Source organism: Vicia villosa, linkage group LG4 (assembly GCF_029867415.1).
Source record: "Vicia villosa cultivar HV-30 ecotype Madison, WI linkage group LG4, Vvil1.0, whole genome shotgun sequence".
NCBI lineage: Eukaryota > Viridiplantae > Streptophyta > Magnoliopsida > Fabales > Fabaceae > Vicia > Vicia villosa.
The window spans coordinates 12038526-12055830 of NC_081183.1; the positions used below are offsets into that span (position 1 = coordinate 12038526).

At 34.6% G+C, this 17305-nt stretch overlaps 4 protein-coding genes across 4 annotated transcripts; 2 read left to right on the top strand and 2 right to left on the bottom strand.

The window, feature by feature from the left end:
* Positions 1-383: 383 nt before the first annotated feature.
* LOC131598827 (cationic amino acid transporter 2, vacuolar-like) lies at positions 384-5626 on the top strand. The gene is made up of 13 exons (XM_058871391.1): positions 384-676; positions 774-975; positions 1258-1342; positions 1582-1722; positions 1843-1961; positions 2040-2136; positions 2271-2443; positions 2541-2766; positions 3239-3485; positions 3656-3761; positions 4977-5089; positions 5164-5239; positions 5343-5626. Exons 1-13 carry the CDS (start codon positions 517-519, stop codon positions 5476-5478), a joined length of 1881 nt encoding a protein of 626 aa, XP_058727374.1. The 5' UTR covers positions 384-516; the 3' UTR covers positions 5479-5626.
* Positions 5627-7900: 2274 nt separating this feature from the next.
* On the top strand, positions 7901-10268 carry LOC131594503 (histone-lysine N-methyltransferase SUVR3). The gene is made up of 2 exons (XM_058866654.1): positions 7901-8575; positions 9675-10268. Exons 1-2 carry the CDS (start codon positions 7927-7929, stop codon positions 10061-10063), a joined length of 1038 nt encoding a protein of 345 aa, XP_058722637.1. The 5' UTR covers positions 7901-7926; the 3' UTR covers positions 10064-10268.
* A 168-nt stretch (positions 10269-10436) lies between these two features.
* On the bottom strand, positions 10437-12249 carry LOC131594504 (LOB domain-containing protein 20). The gene is made up of 2 exons (XM_058866655.1): positions 11432-12249; positions 10437-10917 (listed from the first exon to the last, which is right to left on the bottom strand). The coding sequence occupies exons 1-2, from the start codon at positions 11804-11806 to the stop codon at positions 10618-10620; spliced, it is 675 nt and encodes a 224-aa protein (XP_058722638.1). The 5' UTR covers positions 11807-12249; the 3' UTR covers positions 10437-10617.
* A 615-nt stretch (positions 12250-12864) lies between these two features.
* LOC131594505 (probable inactive leucine-rich repeat receptor-like protein kinase At3g03770) lies at positions 12865-17023 on the bottom strand. Its single transcript, XM_058866656.1, has 7 exons — positions 16651-17023; positions 14924-16346; positions 14253-14389; positions 13932-14172; positions 13606-13819; positions 13422-13530; positions 12865-13320 (listed from the first exon to the last, which is right to left on the bottom strand). The coding sequence occupies exons 2-7, from the start codon at positions 16275-16277 to the stop codon at positions 13048-13050; spliced, it is 2328 nt and encodes a 775-aa protein (XP_058722639.1). The 5' UTR covers positions 16278-16346; positions 16651-17023; the 3' UTR covers positions 12865-13047.
* Positions 17024-17305: the final 282 nt, after the last annotated feature.

Genomic DNA, 17305 nt, shown 5'->3' on the forward strand with positions numbered 1-17305 from the left:
TAACAGAATATTCTTACTTTTATTACATCTTATAAAGATGCATTTTATCGGAGTTGATTAGTTTAGATAAAAATATTGATAGCGTACCGATTATGTATACCTCTCCCTACGTACTGAATTTTTTGAGAGTTGCGTACCGCGTATCCGAATTCGTACCACGTACCAAAACGAATTGCGAACCAACCAAGTAAAAGACCAACTTAAAGAAAAACACACAAAGAATTAACTTTTGTCTCAAGTACATAATGCCCCTATAAATACAAGTACATACAATTTTAGAGCTTCACATTGATAATAAGAGAGCAATTTTTCTTTGTTTCATTTCTCTTACAACTTCACATTCACAAAATAGTGATAAACACTTTTGAAAATAAATAATTTTCCTTCTTTTTCACTCCAATTTGCATCATTGTTCTGTTTTTCCTCTATTATTCTGAAATCTGAAACCATCTTGCACATAACTTGTTTGATAGATTACTTGTTCAGTAAGAAAGATAAAAAGTGGAGTTTTTTTTAATGGGGGTTGATGGTTTTGAGGGGAAACAAGGTTCATCATGTTCATGGAGGTTTTTAACAAGGAGGAAGAAGGTTAATTCTCATGTTGAGGACAACAACAACAATTCTCATGGAGTACAACTTGCTAAGGAGTTAACTATTCCTCATCTCATGGCAATTGGTAATTCAATTTCATCTTTCTCTTTTTCATATCTCTTGAAATTATGTAGCTTTTCATAAGGGTGTATATGAATTAAATCTATTTTGATATGATTTAGGGGTAGGTGCAACAATTGGTGCTGGTGTGTATGTTCTAGTTGGAACTGTGGCAAGGGAACATGCTGGACCTGCTTTACCACTTTCATTTATGGTTGCTGGATTTGCAGCTGCTCTTTCAGCTCTTTGCTATGCTGAGTTGGCCAGTCGCTTTCCTTCTGCCGGAAGTGCTTATCACTATGCTTACATATGTCTCGGTGAAGGGTATAATTATTCACCATCTTTACATTCTTGATTTCACAAAGTCGTGATATCGGTGTCCATTCAATCAAAGATAGAACGGTCTAAATTTAAATATGATATTTTAAATAGATCTTGATTGCACTACCTAACTCTAGAATGTGTGAATTCAGAATCAGCTGCTCTTTCAGCTCTTTGCTATGCTGAATTTGCTTTTTGAATGATTGAAATTCTTGTGTAGACTATATAGCTTATTATATAATATATCAATTGAGAGTTGAAATATTTTATGTACTATGCTTGTAGGGTTGCTTGGTTGATTGGCTGGTCCTTAATTCTGGAATATGGGATTGGTGGAGCTGCTGTTGCTCGCGGCATAACTCCTAATTTGGTATAATTTTATTTTAATTATTTTATTCAGTTTTTATTTGATATACATCCACGAAGCATAGACACAAATAATGGATACAACACTCAGACTATCGTTACGTAAACAACAATATATTATTTTAAGAAGATGAAAGTGATTGAATGTAACCACGTGTATTTGTGTGTAGTGTCGGTGGTTAATACTCACACATATTAGACACTAAACACACCTTCGATCTAATTGGACATTTATGTGACTAGGCTGCACTTATTGGCGGTGTTGACAACTTGCCAGCATTTTTATCCTATCAACATATTCCTGGGATTGATATTGTTGTAGATCCACTTGCAGCAATTATGGTATTCATTGTTACTTGGATCCTTTGTACTGGCATCAAAGAGGTAAAGCTTTTTAATGTTTAGGCCTTCCTTAAATCTGCTTATGATTGTTCATTTTGGACTAGTGTACCGTCACGGTTTTGTTATTTCATTTTTAATTTGAATGTAATTACTTGTATGCAGAGTACAGTGATACAAAGTATATTCACAATGGTGAATATGTGTGCATTGATGTTTGTAATAGTAGTTGGCTGTTATTTAGGATTCAAATCAGGATGGGTTGGATATAAACTTCCAACAGGGTAATTTACATCTTTCTTTTCTACTATTCCCTTACTCCATTTATATATATTTGTCTCTTATTTTACTTTTAATAATAGGTATTTTCCATTTGGGATAGATGGAGTGATTGCTGGTTCTGCAACAGCTTTTTTTGCTTACATTGGTTTTGATGCAGTTGCCAGCACTGCTGAAGAGGTATACATTATGATGATATATCATGTTTCATGTAACCTACCTTTTAAGTCAAATTCGGATGATGCGAAACGTTATTTTAAAACATTGAGAGTAACTTGATACTTTCGAATAATATTTTTACTGTGATCTAACAGGTGAAAAATCCTCAAAAAGATTTGCCACTAGGAATTGCAGCTTCTTTGTCTCTATGTTGTGGATTCTATATGATAGTATCCATTGTTGTTGTTGGTTTAGTACCTTACTATGATATCAATCCTAACACCCCTATATCATCTGCATTTGCGGACAACGGAATGCAATGGGCAGCGTAAGTTGTATAAATTTGCAACTCGATTCTGATTTTTCAAACAGCCAAACAAGTATGCAATAGTTTTCAAATTCATTTTTCTTGATTGTGATTGCAGATACATTATAAATGCTGGGGCTATTACAGCACTGTGTTCATCGTTGCTTGGTGGAATGTTGCCTCAGCCAAGAATTTTGATGGCAATGGGAAGGGATGGACTGCTGCCTCCATTTTTTTCTGACATAAATGAGCACAGCTATGTTCCTGTAAAGAGTACCGTAGTTACTGGCCTTGCTTCTGCAGCCTTGGCATTTTTCATGGACGTCTCACAACTTGCCGGGATGGTAAGTCTAAATCTATATTTGCAATTTTTAGAACGGTTGTTGTACTAAATTTGTTGACAAATGGTATTTTTTTCTAAGTTTATCTTTTAAAAGAGATAAATATTGAACTTGGTCACTAGATCAAAGAGACTCTGATAACGGCCCCGGATTCCTTGTAGTACAAGTAACAAGAAGTCACTATAGTTATAGTTTATGAGTCAGAAATCCAAATTCCAAATGATGATGAGTTAATTGATGTTCATCTAGTGGGATTAAATTTCTTGACCACATAGTTTTGTGATTCTACCATTGTAGTAAATCCAAACTCTTTTGATAATAAAGAAAAACGGAGAGATGCAGATGGTGTCCATGTGATTCTTTATTTCGAATATATAATGGATTTGTTTGTATGTGTGTTATATATATTGAAGGAAAATTTCTTGATAGTGTTAGATTTGTCAACTGAATTCAAGTCCTACTTTGTATTCTACAGGTTAGTGTAGGTACTCTTCTTGCATTCACCGTATCGGCAATATCGGTGTTGATTGTAAGATATATCCCACCAATTGAGGTTTCATTGCCCCCTTCTCTACAAGAACCAATTGATGTAGAGTCAATGGAATACGTTTGGAGCCATTTGGAAACATTTGAAAATGATGCAAAAAAGAAACCCTTAGTTGTTAAAGAAGATGTATCTCTTGATTATCTCCTTATTCCCAAAAATCATGCAATAGACACATGTGAGTTATGATTTTCGTTTTCTATTTAGTTTTTCTATCTTGCATGACCTATACACTTCAAATTGAATGTGTGTCTGATATCTGATATGTGGTAATGTTAGACATCAACATGATTAGTTACATTTGATTATACCATTTTCTCCTGACTCCTATTTTGTTTATGGATGCAGTTGTACATAATGGCAATAGAAAAAGAATTGTTGGCTATGTAATAGCATTCATATGCTTAGGTGTATTTATCCTTACATTTGCAGCTGCTTCTACATACTTTCTCAGGTTGGTTTAATGACAGATATTTCATTTTTCAAGTTGCATAAATTGTTAAAATAACAACCGGTATAGAAGATTAAAGAGAAGCGGAAATAAATGATAATGAATACAATCAATTTTTGTTAACATAGTTCGACCAATAATGCCTACCTCTACGACTATAGAGCAGTTATAGTTCCTTTGATTTCTATCTAATAATTAGGGTTAGAGTATTACAAACAATATATATAACACAAATATATATAATACAGAGGCTCAGTTTAGAATAATACTCATGAAGTCCCTGCATTCTTAATTACCTACCCACAACAAACAGTTGGGCCTAAGATCCGTTTGGAGTTTCCACATAATATGAGTCATACTCAACAATCTCCACCTTGTCTAGTATCAAACCCCTATGAAAATTTCTTACAAGACGATCACATCCTGAAAATTAGAAAGGTACACCTCCCGCTTAACACTAAGAAACACTAAGAAACATATAATGAGTCCAAACAATGCATGAACTTGTCACTGATGACTTGTTTGGTCAACATATCAATAGTATTTTCTAAAGTATGAACATTTTCAAGTAATATTTGTCGAGATGCAAGTAACTCTCTGTTCTTGTTAAACCTCATATCAATAAGCTTGGTCCTAGCATGATACACCTGATTGTTTGCAAAATAAATGACACTCTGATTATCACAATGCAATTGAACTCCACCTTGCTCAACACCCAATTCACCATCAATCCTGTAAGCCATTAGACTTTTTTGGCTGCTTCGCTTACCGCCATGTACTCTTCTTTAGTTGTTGACATGACCACTATAGATTGAACCAATAATTTCCAACAAATAGGTCCTCTTGCTGAAGTAAGGACATGCTCCGTTGTAGACCTACTATCATTTGTATCACCAGCATAGTCTGAATCAACATATCCTACAACTAAATGATCATCCTATTTACTGCTAAGCATGATATCCTACAACTAAATGATCATCCTATTTAGAATTACACTATTACAAACAATATATATTGTACTAAGACTCAATTTACAATAATACTCTTGAGAGCCTCGCATCCCTATAATCTACTCACAACAAACAGTTAGATTTAAGACCGGTTTGAAATTTCCAAAGCCATACTCAACATAAACATTGAATAATTTATACACTTGTTCCATGTCATTGGAGTATTTTTAAATGTTTTTTTAACACATTTTATGTTTGTTATTAATAGTTCAGTTAGATTTACATTATGTGGAGTTGGTGGTACGCTTGTTTTGTCTGGCTTTGTCTTCCTAACATGTATAGATCAAGATGATGCAAGACACAAGTTTGGAAAATCTGGAGGTATATATAGTTTACAATTATTTTTGATAAAATGAGTTTTGAAATGAAAATAATTCTTATTAATTTGTTTTCAGGTTTCACATGTCCATTGGTGCCACTACTACCTATAATTTGCATTCTTATAAATTCCTATTTACTTATTAGTCTTGGGTAAGTATCCATTTTCAGTTTCAAAAGTTTATTACTTTCTTTTTAATTTTTCTTAAATTGCATAACTCAATCATCTAATTGATGTTTTTGTATATTTTTGAAGGGGTGCTACTTGGATGAGAGTTTGTGTATGGCTAGCATTTGGAGTTATTATTTATGTTTTCTATGGTCGAAACCACAGCTCTCTCAGAATCAAAGTTGATGATGTCAATTATATCCCTTCAACCTTTCTTGCTTAATTTTACAAGCCTAAGAAAATATTTCCACTTCATTAGTGGTATACATGTAATCATTGTACAGAAAATGCAAAATATTTTATGGTTCAGATAGGTCATATAGTCATTTTTTTTCCATAGAGAAGAAGAAATTGATCATGTGAATGCATTTTATAAGTATACGAAATTTTAGTTGTTGATATTTCAATCAACAATTTGAAACTATTAATATATATTTGTATGTGGAATTGTAATTATAATTGAGGAATTAAAAACTTAGAGAATCTCTTATTCTAACCCTTAGGAATTTTTAGCACCATGCGCGTTTCTAAAAATATCCACTGTTTTTGGAGATACACATCAGGAAGCATTTTTTTTGGTTAAAAATTAGTTGTTCCAGAGGTGCATCTACGGAATGTAGAATTATTTTGAAGTTTTCTCAATTTAAACTACATCCGTAGATGCACCTCCAAAAAAAAACTAAATTTTGACAAAAAAAAGTATTTCCTGATGTATATCTCCAGAAGTAGGGGATATACATGAAATTGCACTAGATGCCTAAGAGTATCAAGAGGTGGATTGAAATATTGCCAAAACTTATTACATTATGTTATTTTATAATGATATTTGTTATCGAGTGTATCTTTTAATCCAAAATATTTGTAAAAAAAATTAAAATAATTTTTTTACAAGTAACATGATGTTGTTATTTGAAGCTATTCTTAATACAACATCCCCATTTCATTCGTAAAATTGAAGAGTATGTGAGATGTGTATGCGGCCTTAATTGGTGAAGATTGATTTGGTTCTATTGTGGAACTAGAAATGATAGATGCAAAGAGAATGATTTTGTCAAGATTATCACTTAAATGCTCAAGATAGTAAATAGTGGAGGAGAAGTGATAATGCGAGTAAGAGTGAGATCATATTTATGAACAATATGTGGTGGATTTATATATCACAGACAGTTAGAAATGCCCCGTATACCTCGGCGTGAGATGTGGGGAACCGTCTAATCAAATCTGACGGTAGGTGATTAAGTGTTGGAGTCTCCAACACTGTAATTCCCGATCCTTAGCTACTTTGTGGAGGTGTCTTTTAGGTCAGACTCTCATGTGATTGAATTTCCTCGTTTTGGGTCTTTGGTCGTTTCAGGATAGTTGCCCCTCAAGACTTCACTATTGCATAATAATGTGAAGGTTTTAAATTACCGGGCTGCCTTCTATTACGAGCCATGAACAGGAATGAGCTAGAATAAAATGCAATGCATTATTGAAAAAGTTAATTACAAATATAATGTGAGGTCCTTCTTATATAGAATAAGAATGAGCCTCAATTACATAAAGCTAATCAGGCCCAATTATAATAAATGAAAAGTAAGGAAAAGATGTAACAGACAAATGAGTTAAAAGAGGAAAGTAGTTAAGCTTTCAATACCTTCGTTCGCCGTCTTGGTGTTTTCAACGGGCTCAAGATGTTTGTAATTGTAAACACTTTTGTGAATATTCGCTTGCTTTATGATTGATGTTGTTTTTCCTTCCTTTGTACATACGATTTTGATTCATCATTTATCTTTAAGGATGATTTTATTTCATCATCATGCGTCTTGAATGGTTTTAAACGTCGCCAAAAATTTTGTTTCATCATTTATCTCCTTGAAAGATTTTGTTTCATCATTATGTGTTGCCAATGATTTTTGTTTGATCATTGCTTTGGCATGGTCGACCCAATTCTAGGCTTATGTTGGTCGGGTTGGAAGTCGAGCTTTGCTTTGACATATCTAGGGATCGGTCCCTGCTAATTGTCTGTTACCATTCACTACCCAGATGAAAACTCAGTTCGAGGTCGACGTATTTGATATTTTATCGCCTACGTTCTAGAGTGACTAGCCAGTTAGAAGTGGGTGTGCCAGGCGTGGCTTTGACTTCCTCATTTTGAGATCTTGTCGCGTTTATCGTATGTCCTGTTCTATATTGGGAAAGACGATTGCAAAATTCAATGAAAAATTAGTGGAGGAACTCGAAGAGTAAAGATATCTCGATTATCAAATTGAGGTTGTTTTCCAATATGGGATTGACTTCGCTTTCCCTATTGTTGGATGACCTGTCTGTGAATAAAGTTCATATGGAAGTTGGTTCGGACGCAACCGGGGGGGGGGTTCATTTCTGCAAAATATTGGTTTTAAGTTCTTGAGCTTTGCCTTACCAAAGTTTGTGTTAAATCTTGTATGCTGGTTCTTAAGTTAAGCCTATGATAAATTTCTGCATGTTGGTTCATAAGCTTAACTATTGTAAAAACTCTATTTTTTTGTTGTTGTTGTTGAAGGTTTGTGAGAAATTCTTATAAAAAGATCAAGTGTGTTTAGTCGAACTCTCAAGAAACTCTTTAAGACAGAAGTAGGCCAAATGGTTATACCGAACCTATATAAATCTCTGATACACTATATTTAATTTTTTTTTGAACTTTCGTACTATGAATGTAAAACAAACAGAAATGAAGCTTCCAAAGAAGGCGAATAATCAAAACTCAGAATCACTTCTAGTTCAAAACGCAGACCTAATCCTCCCATGGCTAACCCATCAACAGCTCGCCACTCTATCCCTAACCTCCAAATCACTCCACAATCTCTCTCAATCCATAACCCTAAATCGCATCTCCGACGCTTCCAGAAACTTCGAGAATTTCCCAATCCCATTCCTCAACAACAACAACAATCAAAACCACCCTTACTCATACTTTCTCTACACACCTTCACTTCTTCTCTCCAGCACCAACAACATCCCTCGTTACCAACCATGGGGTGGCAATTCTGCAACTTCAACAAACCCTAAAACGATTGGTGATAATGATAACGATGATGATGGATTGGTGAGTTTTGTTGATGTGGTGGGTTGTGACTGCGGAGAGATTTGTGGGGAAGAATGTGGGTGTTTAGGGTTTTGTGATGATGTTGGACGGGAGTGTGGACCGGGTTGTTTTTGTGAGGTGGGGTGTGGGAATAGGGTGAGTCGGAATGGGGTTGCGGTTAGGGTTAAGATTGTGAGGTGTGGTGGAGAGAAAGGGTGGGGTTTGTTTGCTGATCAGGTTATTCGTAAAGGAGAGTTCTTGTTTCATTATGCAGGTGATTTTGGAAGTTTGGTATTTTTATGTGCTTGTTTGATTGGTTATGGAATTATGGTGAAGTTGATTATGATATAGTATGTTTAAGTGTTTTCAAGTAGAAGTGATTTTTTTATACGGAATTGATTCTAATTTGAAGCTGAAATTTGGAGTTTTTTTGTTTGTTTCGATAGTAGAAGTTAGAGTTGATTTTAGAATCATGGATTTGATTATGATGTGGTTTTGTGTTTTTGAGTTGAATTGGATTTTTCATCGGAATTGATTCTAATCTGAAGCTGGGATTTAGAGTTTTTGTTTATATAATAGAAGTTAGAATTGATTTTAGAATCGTAGAGTTGATTCCAATGTGTTTTTGTGTTTTCAAGTTTGATTTTCCATTGGAATTGATTCTAATTTGAAGATGGAATTTGGAGTTTTTCCTCCATGATAGAAGCTATAATTGGTTGATTTTGATGTGTTTTACGTTTTTTTTCTTTTCAAGTTGAATTGATTTTCTCTCCCAAATTGATATCAACTGGAGCTGACATTTTGAATCTAAGCCTCCATAATGGAAGTTAGGATTGATTCTAGAATCATTAAGTTGATTCTGATGTGTTTTATTGTTTTTTTTTTTGTGTGCATAGAATTGATTTATCCTCGAGAACCTGAAGATGGATTTTGGAGTTTTTTTCCTCCATAATAGAAATTAGAATTGATTGCAGAATCATAAAGTTGATTATGATGTTTTAGTGTGTGTTTAGTTCTAAGGTGAAGAAAATTGATTTAGATTGGGAATATTTAAAGTCTATAAATATAAACTTATCGTAGACTTGTGTTTGGGAAGTAGATAATCTGAGAACGTCTCTTATGAAGGAGAGTAATGCAAAACAATTTGAATTTAGATTAGTATTATTAGCTAAGATACTTTTGATGCTTTGAATAATATAGGGAATTGAAAGACAATTTATTTTGATGATGATGCCCCTAAGATGGTAAAATCTACCTGCTAATGTTAATGTGACTGTCTCTGATAGTTTCTCAATTCTTTTAGTTTAGTTTTTAATTTTAACACATTAATATTTTGTAAAGTTAATTTGGGGTTTTCTTTTCTGTGTATAAAGGTGAACTATTGACAACCAAAGAAGCACAAAGGAGACAACAATTCTACGATGAATTGTCATCGCGTGGTCGTTTCTCATCTGCACTTTTAGTTGTAAGGGAACATCTTCCATCTGGAAATGCATGTTTGAGATTGAACATAGACGCTACAAGAATAGGAAACGTTGCACGGTTTGTAAATCATTCATGCGATGGCGGTAATTTAAGCACAAAGCTTATTAGAAGTTCAGGAGCTTTGTTCCCCCGCCTTTGCTTCTTTGCTCTGAAAGATATTCAAAAAGACGAAGAGCTTACTTTTAGCTATGGAGAAATCAGGAAAAGGTCCAACGGGTTGCCGTGTTACTGCAACAGCCCTTCTTGCCTTGGAACACTGCCTTCAGAAGACACTTGAAAGTTGAAACATGTATCGAGTTTTATTTTGTTTTTAATGAGATGAGGAGGGGCCCTCGTTTCGGGGGTTGAGATTGTGTGTAATAGGAAAAGGTAGTTTTCATGAATTTGACAATAGTTCACAACATACATTGTAGCAACAACTATGTAGCATCAACAACACTTAATATGGAAGTGTCGTGTTCAATTTTCTCCAATTAGTATCAGTGTTTGTGTCAGTGTCATGTTCAGTGTCTGCTTCTTAACCGTTGAGGAAGTGTTATTTAATTATTGATATCGTTATGTTGAGCTTTAGTTGAATGATATATGATTATCTTCCGACAATAATTCCAATTGAGGCATTCTTCATTAGTGATGAAATTTAGTATCTTATGTTTGCTCATATAAGATTTATTCTATTTGATTTAACAGCTTGATGCTAGCTATGATTTAGGATTTGGTATAAGCCAGATTTTTTAGAATAATGTTCCGGGGATAGGGGATGTAACAAAAGAAACAAAAAATGGATACTCAGTGACGACGGTGAGGTAATATTGTTGAGTCATGCCTTCTTTCTTAATCATCATCCTCATACTGTGACAATCTTGAGTTTTGAAAAGGCTCTAAGCTGTGAGATGAAGGTGCTGTCTCCATTGTGAGATCAAAACCATGGTTGAAGTTGTTCATGTTCACGAGGTTGTTGGTTGAAGCAGATGAGTTGTTGGAGTATGCCGGTTGCACGGACACATTGAAGTTTGGTTGCTGTAGTATTTGATGCTGCTGCTGGTGTGTGGTTTGAAGAGTACTTGCATATGCATATCTGCTATTCATCAGTTGAGATTGCATCATAGAAACCTCTGCTTGCATTGCTGCCACCTGGATTGGCCATAAGGTAAGTTTTTCATTATTCTGTTGTTTGCTGAAAATTTGTTGAAAAGGAACTAAAAGAAGGTTAATTTAATCTTCACATGCAAATTTCTTGATTCGTTTCATCGAAAGTGAAATTCGGTTTAAAGTGTAAAGTAAGATATTCCAATTTTTAATGAGAAAATTAGTAGGTGATTCCAACATTTTGAGCTGAAAAAAATTGTTTTACCACTCTTGTATTATGGAATAGAATTCATATAGGCCTTACCAATTATGTAGGGTTTCTATCACTGTAGGACCGACACCTCTGAAAAAATGCGTGTCAGTGTCCATATCGATAGACAATGACACAATACCGACATTTGTGATTACGTTTAATTTATTCATTTTTTCAAATTATTATCGGTGTCAACATATCAGTTAGTGTCGTGTCTGGTGTCTGTGCTTCTTAAGTTTCTTATATGGTTTATTAAAAGTGAATAGATGCTGCAAAACCAGAGATAGATTAATATTCTACTCAAACCTGTTGCTGCAAAGCAAGAATAGTGGACACACAACCATAAACCGGATCCGATAGCCTAGCCTGAGCCTCATAGGATATAGTTGCGGCTGCTTCTTGGCGGTGGTCGGTCGGAATATTGGCCAAAAGCTTCGACACATTGCTAGCACCAAAAACCTTGTGCACAGCCGCAAACCTAGCTGCACCTTGATCTGTACCAAAGTAAGGTGCGAAAATGCATCCACCACTACACTTCCTCCTCAAGAACTTACACGCCCCACAAGGCGCCACAACCGATACATCATGCGTCGTCGCTCCTGCAATGGCTCGCTTTGCAGCATTGACGCCTTTACTACGCCTAGTTCCCGAACCACCATCACCACTATGTGATTCCGCCATAGTAATAGAAAGTCACATACAAATGCGACCGCAATTTAAAACATTGTTGGGTGGATGTATATATGTGATGTTTAGTGAGGGGAGTGAACGTTGATCATGTGAATGATGTTTATTTATGAGGAAAAAAGAAAGAGTTTAAGGTTGGTGAAGGAGTGTGTGAATAGCAAGGGGTAAGGCTATTGGCGTGTTTGTTAGATTGTGTGAATAAAATATTAACTAGGATGAGAAAATGATGGTTTGTATGAAAAGGTTGTCTTTGTGGAGAGCACAAGAACTGCGTAGTCTTTGCTTCTCTTACCGTGTAGAATGGAAAAACCAAAGACGTGTGTGGTTTTCATGGCTATGCACTCACTCATACAAGATTACTTTTTTTCTTCTTCTTTCTTTTGTACAAATATAAAATACACTTAACTATTGAGAGCCTCGAACAATGTGTTAATAATCGGTACGACAATCTAGTCGACAAGACCAAAGGATCTAGTTGAACTTGAGAGTCATTAGTTGAACTGCATAAAATCGGATGCATAAAATCGAATGATTCAAACGGATAATTCAGTTTTAATAACAAAGTTTATAGATATTAAATTGGGTTGAATCATATGATATGACTTCTTTTTAAATTTTAATTTATAAAATTTATTACCTATTTTGAAGTTTTTGTTATTTTCTTTAAACATAAATAATTATAAAACGATGTCGTTTTAACATTTAAAAAAGAAAGAAAAAAAACAAGCATTAACTCATTTGATTTGCATAAACTCCTGATTCATCGATTTTTTAGGTTTGGACCGTTGTCTACCTATTTGACTGATTACATGGTTAAGCTAATAACCAACTCAATCTGGTTATCCTTAAACCATGCATGGTCAAGCTAATAATAAACTTGAACTTGTTATTTTTAAACCCTAAAGTTTCGAGTTCGACTTGTTCAAGAGGCTAATTCAAGCGAATTTTTATACAAATATTGTTTTCAATGTTTTAAAACCAACATAAGCTAATGACAAACTTGAATCAGTTATCTTTAAACCTTAAGTTACGAGTTTGACTTGATCTCTAAATTTTAGCTTAAAACTTGATCTCTAAATTTTAGCTTAAAACTATATAATACACCTTCTTTCTCTACTTAAAAGTTTCAATTTTTCTGATTCAAATCAAGATCTTCACAACTAGAATTAACTAAGTAATTTTCTTCTCAAACTATCAAGTGTATAAATAACAAAATTCAAACCACAAGACTGATGCTAATGGAAGTTCATTCGTCGAGCCGGTAAAGGCGAAAGCGGAGAGCTATCACTACTAAGAGAGTCACCTCTCCATGCATCTTGAACTTGAGAAGCAAATTGCAAATTCCACAAAACATCTTCTATAGAAGGCCTATCTTCCATCTCTTTAACCAAACACCTCACACAAATCTCCATCATTGTCTTCAACGATTGATCCAAACACGCGTCACGAATCGACGAATCTATAATGCTTCTTCTAGCTTCATCATCTGATATTATACTTGCTTGCAACTGCATCATCATATGATCACAAACACAAAAACAATTTCATAAACTTGCAAATCAATCATTTCGAAAATATTGTATAAAAAAAAACTCTATATTATTATTACCAAATCCTTCAAAGTTTCGACATTCCTAGACTTTATAGTCCTTCCTAGAATGAGTTCCATTAGTATCACACCAAAGTCATATATATCAGACTTGTCTTCACTTTTCACACTGCAAAAACAACATCACTACTATAAAAAGTTGAGTACATTTTGCTCAAAACTAGGTTTGAATTCGATCACAAACCTTTTGTTAAAGCTAGGACTTTTCGATAACAAAGGCATATTATAACTACTGATTTTCGCAACAAAGTTCTGATCCAATAAAACATCTGCGATTTTGAGATTGTTCGAGTATACGCCAGGAACAATCTCTGTATGCAAAAACTGAATCCCTTTCGCTACTCCAGTTGCAGCCGCGATGCGTTGAGTCCATGTAAGCGACTTTCTATAATGCCTATCTGCCACATTACATGTTCATATAGAAGATTTAGACACAAAATCACAATCATGGTTTTAAATCGTGGTTGCAGTTACGCTAAAACCTATTTGCAGTTGAAATTGACGAGTTACCTGAGATCCAGCTCTTGAGTGATCCATTTGGTACATACTCAAAGACGATAAATATCCGTCTGACATTTGCATCATCTAGGTAATATTCGAAGCAATGTCCGAGAACACTAACTAAATGATGATGCCGGAATTTCGATATCATTTCTATGTGCTGCATGAAATCTTTAGTCTTGTAGCTTTTGGTCAATCTCACACTTCTAATAGCAACTAGTGAACCTTCTTTCAGTTGGCCTCTATTCATCTAAACCATCAAAGAAAATATACAATTATAAGTCGGTTCTGTTGGGTTGAGTTAAGTCGAGCCTAAAATAAGTTGCTTACCTGTCCTTGAGAGCCTTCACCTCCCATGAAAGAAGTGGTGTCAAAGTTGTTAGTAGCTGCCATAATCTCTTCTAGGGAAAAAGCTCTATAAGGTGGTAGGCCAACACTTCCAAAGTTCATTGTTTTGGATACATACCCTTAAGTAGAAGATAAACACATTATTATCATCTATCTTTAACAAGAAAGAATACAAAAAATTAAGATTCATCAATATTAATATTCTCATAACTCAACCAGAGCCAGAGCCGTTTTAAGTTTTTGAAGGTCCTGTATAGGTTAGTTACGATTCATCTGTGACAAAATAACTAAAACCCTATTTAGTTATGATTTAACCGTGATAAATCTATTATGAGGCCATATTTAGTCCTAATTTAACTGTGAAAATTTTGAGACTCTCTGCTGTAGGTAGACCAGCTTGCACACCCTCAAAGACGTATCTGAACTCAACATGCAATCAAACATCTGTCATCTACGAAATCCTAGAACATGTAATGAACTATAGTCCGGTTCTGTTACGGTGGGATGTGTCATTGACATTTCAGTTCAAATTTACCGAACTGATGTAACTGTTCTATTCAGTTCGGTTTTCTTTCTGAACGGAACCATGAACAATCCTACGCGCAAACAATATTATCAAAACAAATAAATCATAGGGTGAGAGAATTACTTACCTGCATCAGTGATTAACTTAGAAGTGTATCCAGAAGCTGCATTTTCTGATATCAATTTTGTTTGAGAATTCTTCATCATCATCATGCTTTTACCTTTTTTCCGTCTTATAATACTAAAAATCAATGCAACAAGTGCGAATCCTCCGAAAATTCCACCAACAATCGCAAAAGAAAGAACTTTTTTAGAAACTCCTTTATGCTTCTTTCTCTCATTAGGAACTATTCCAACAGCTATAGCTTCAGTGTGACAGAAAGATTGTTCATGTTGATTTTGATTTCGGTTTGTTTCCTCCAAACAATTTCCACCATACAAGAAACTCCTATTATCGGAATTCGATACTAAACATTTCGGTAATTTTCCACTCAAAAGATTCGAAGACAGATCAACTTCTTCTAGAACCGAATTACATGACAGATTCTCAAAAAGCATTCCTGATAATTTGTTTCTCGAAATGTTGAGATAAGTAATCGAAGGAAGCGAAAACAATTCCAATTGCATCGGTCCAACGAACGCGTTATCCGAGATGTCGAATCTCTCGAGTTGATAATACGAACTCATGTTATCAGGTAAACTAGACCTAAACTTGTTGTTTCTTAGAACGCAAGTAACCAATTTGTTACAGATTCTTGGAAAGTTAGGTCCAAATCCATTATCATCCAATTCCAACACTTGAAGATTAACCAACCGGCTCAAATCCGGTACGGATCCGTTGAAACGGTTACCAGAAAGCGAAAGAACTCGCATATTCGTCAAGCTACTCAACGAATCAGGAAGCGAACCGTTGAATAAGTTTCGTTTCAAATTCAAAACAGTTAACAACGGAAACGAGTCCAACCAATCGGGTAAATGTCCATCGAACATGTTGTTATCGAGAACGAGCGCTTGAAGACTCGAAAGCAATGGAAGCTCTTGAGGGATAGTTCCATGTAGAAAATTTGAACTCATGTTAACAATCTCCAACGATGATAAACTCGCGATTTTTCCGGGAAGCGGACCCCGTAACCCTAAGGAAACTAGTGTGAGGACTTTTAGAGACGGGATTCGCGAAAGTGTCGCGAAAAATGAATCTATTGAGAAGTTTTTTGGAAGTTTTGTTGATGTTTCACCAACTATGTGAAGCTGAGTTATGGTTTCTTCATAGCATACAACAGTTAGAGAAGCTTTTGAATCTGTGTTGCAAAAATCTGTGTTTGAATTCCATGAGCTTAAAATCGAAGGGAAGTTTAAGAGGCGTTTGAGTCTTAGAAGAGTGTGAGTATGTGAGGATTGAAGATGAAGCTGGTTTGTGTAAGAAGTTGAAAGAAAAATTGTAACTAAAACTAGAAGCACTTTTGAGTAGAGCTTATTTTCCATTGGTGAGTTAAAGCATGCAATAGATGAGAGAAATTTAGATCAATGAAGCTTGGTTCTTCTCCATAAGCCCTGAAAATTTCAAGGAGTGAAAATTTAACCATCCATAAGAAATTTAGCAAGAATATAGTTCTAAATTTCGATCGAAATGTAAAGATTTGAGAGGTCTCTGCAACGACATTGCAACTATAGTTGCGGTCACATTAGCTGCATTTATCTGCAATATCAAAATTTGCAGAAAAAAATGCATCTGTAACTGCAACCGCAACTGTAATTTTGAACCATAATTGATAGTGTGCATGAAGCTAAATATTTTATGAGAAAATCATAGAAAGTATTGAAGCACTTAAGAAAAAAACAATGGAAGTTCAAATACCTTAAGAACTTGTATTGTAGCCACTTGCAAAATCAACCCAATTGATCAAAATCTAATTTTTTGTTGCCACAAAACATTTAGAAAATCATTAGCAACAAATTTTTGTTATGTGTGATTGTTTTTTTCTTTGAACACATGAAGGCAAATTGGTGATAGAGATTGAAAATGAAAACACCAATGAAAGGACCAAAATTCAGACAGAAGGACACTTGATTGTTGTCGCTTAGTATTAAATGAATGAATGTAGAAACCATTTTGATTCACTTTTTCTTTGAAAGGTCTTAAAGGGAAGCCATAGTAACTTGATAAGGAAAAGAAAAAGAAAGATTCTTGAAAGAGAAGATGAGTGACTGCCCTTTATTCTTTCATTATTAGTTCTTGAACATGTCATCATGTGAAGTCCAATAGATTTTATTGAAAAACATTAACATGTTTTGTTTTTGTTGGTTTGCTTTTTTATCCGATAAAAACAGAAAAATAAATTATCTTCAACGTATAGCTGCATAGACTAATATCTTGAGTCGGAGAAGATCACAATAATAATTTTTTTTAATAATATTGTGTGTTCAGGATTGAGTCCGAACTCAAGACCTCAAGATAATTTAGTATATTTGTTTTTTTTTTTTGGTTTTTTTTATCTTTGTTGTTTTATTTT

What these genes read in the sequence shown, in the direction of transcription:
- LOC131594505 (XM_058866656.1), bottom strand. Translation starts at nt 16,277, where the DNA reads ATGGAAAATAAGCTCTACTCAAAAGTGCTTCTAGTTTTAGTTACAATT. An exon ending in AGTCCTAGCTTTAACAAAAG is followed by an intron (nt 13,531 to 13,605) that starts GTTTGTGATCGA and finishes TTGTTTTTGCAG; the next exon opens with TGTGAAAAGTGAAGACAAGT. An exon ending in TCGAAACTTTGAAGGATTTG is followed by an intron (nt 13,321 to 13,421) that starts GTAATAATAATA and finishes ATGATGATGCAG; the next exon opens with TTGCAAGCAAGTATAATATC.
- LOC131594503 (XM_058866654.1), top strand. Translation starts at nt 7,927, where the DNA reads ATGAATGTAAAACAAACAGAAATGAAGCTTCCAAAGAAGGCGAATAAT. An exon ending in GTTCTTGTTTCATTATGCAG is followed by an intron (nt 8,576 to 9,674) that starts GTGATTTTGGAA and finishes CTGTGTATAAAG; the next exon opens with GTGAACTATTGACAACCAAA.
- LOC131598827 (XM_058871391.1), top strand. Translation starts at nt 517, where the DNA reads ATGGGGGTTGATGGTTTTGAGGGGAAACAAGGTTCATCATGTTCATGG. An exon ending in TCTCACAACTTGCCGGGATG is followed by an intron (nt 2,767 to 3,238) that starts GTAAGTCTAAAT and finishes TGTATTCTACAG; the next exon opens with GTTAGTGTAGGTACTCTTCT. An exon ending in AAATCATGCAATAGACACAT is followed by an intron (nt 3,486 to 3,655) that starts GTGAGTTATGAT and finishes TTATGGATGCAG; the next exon opens with TTGTACATAATGGCAATAGA.
- LOC131594504 (XM_058866655.1), bottom strand. Translation starts at nt 11,806, where the DNA reads ATGGCGGAATCACATAGTGGTGATGGTGGTTCGGGAACTAGGCGTAGT. An exon ending in TTCTTGCTTTGCAGCAACAG is followed by an intron (nt 10,918 to 11,431) that starts GTTTGAGTAGAA and finishes TGGCCAATCCAG; the next exon opens with GTGGCAGCAATGCAAGCAGA.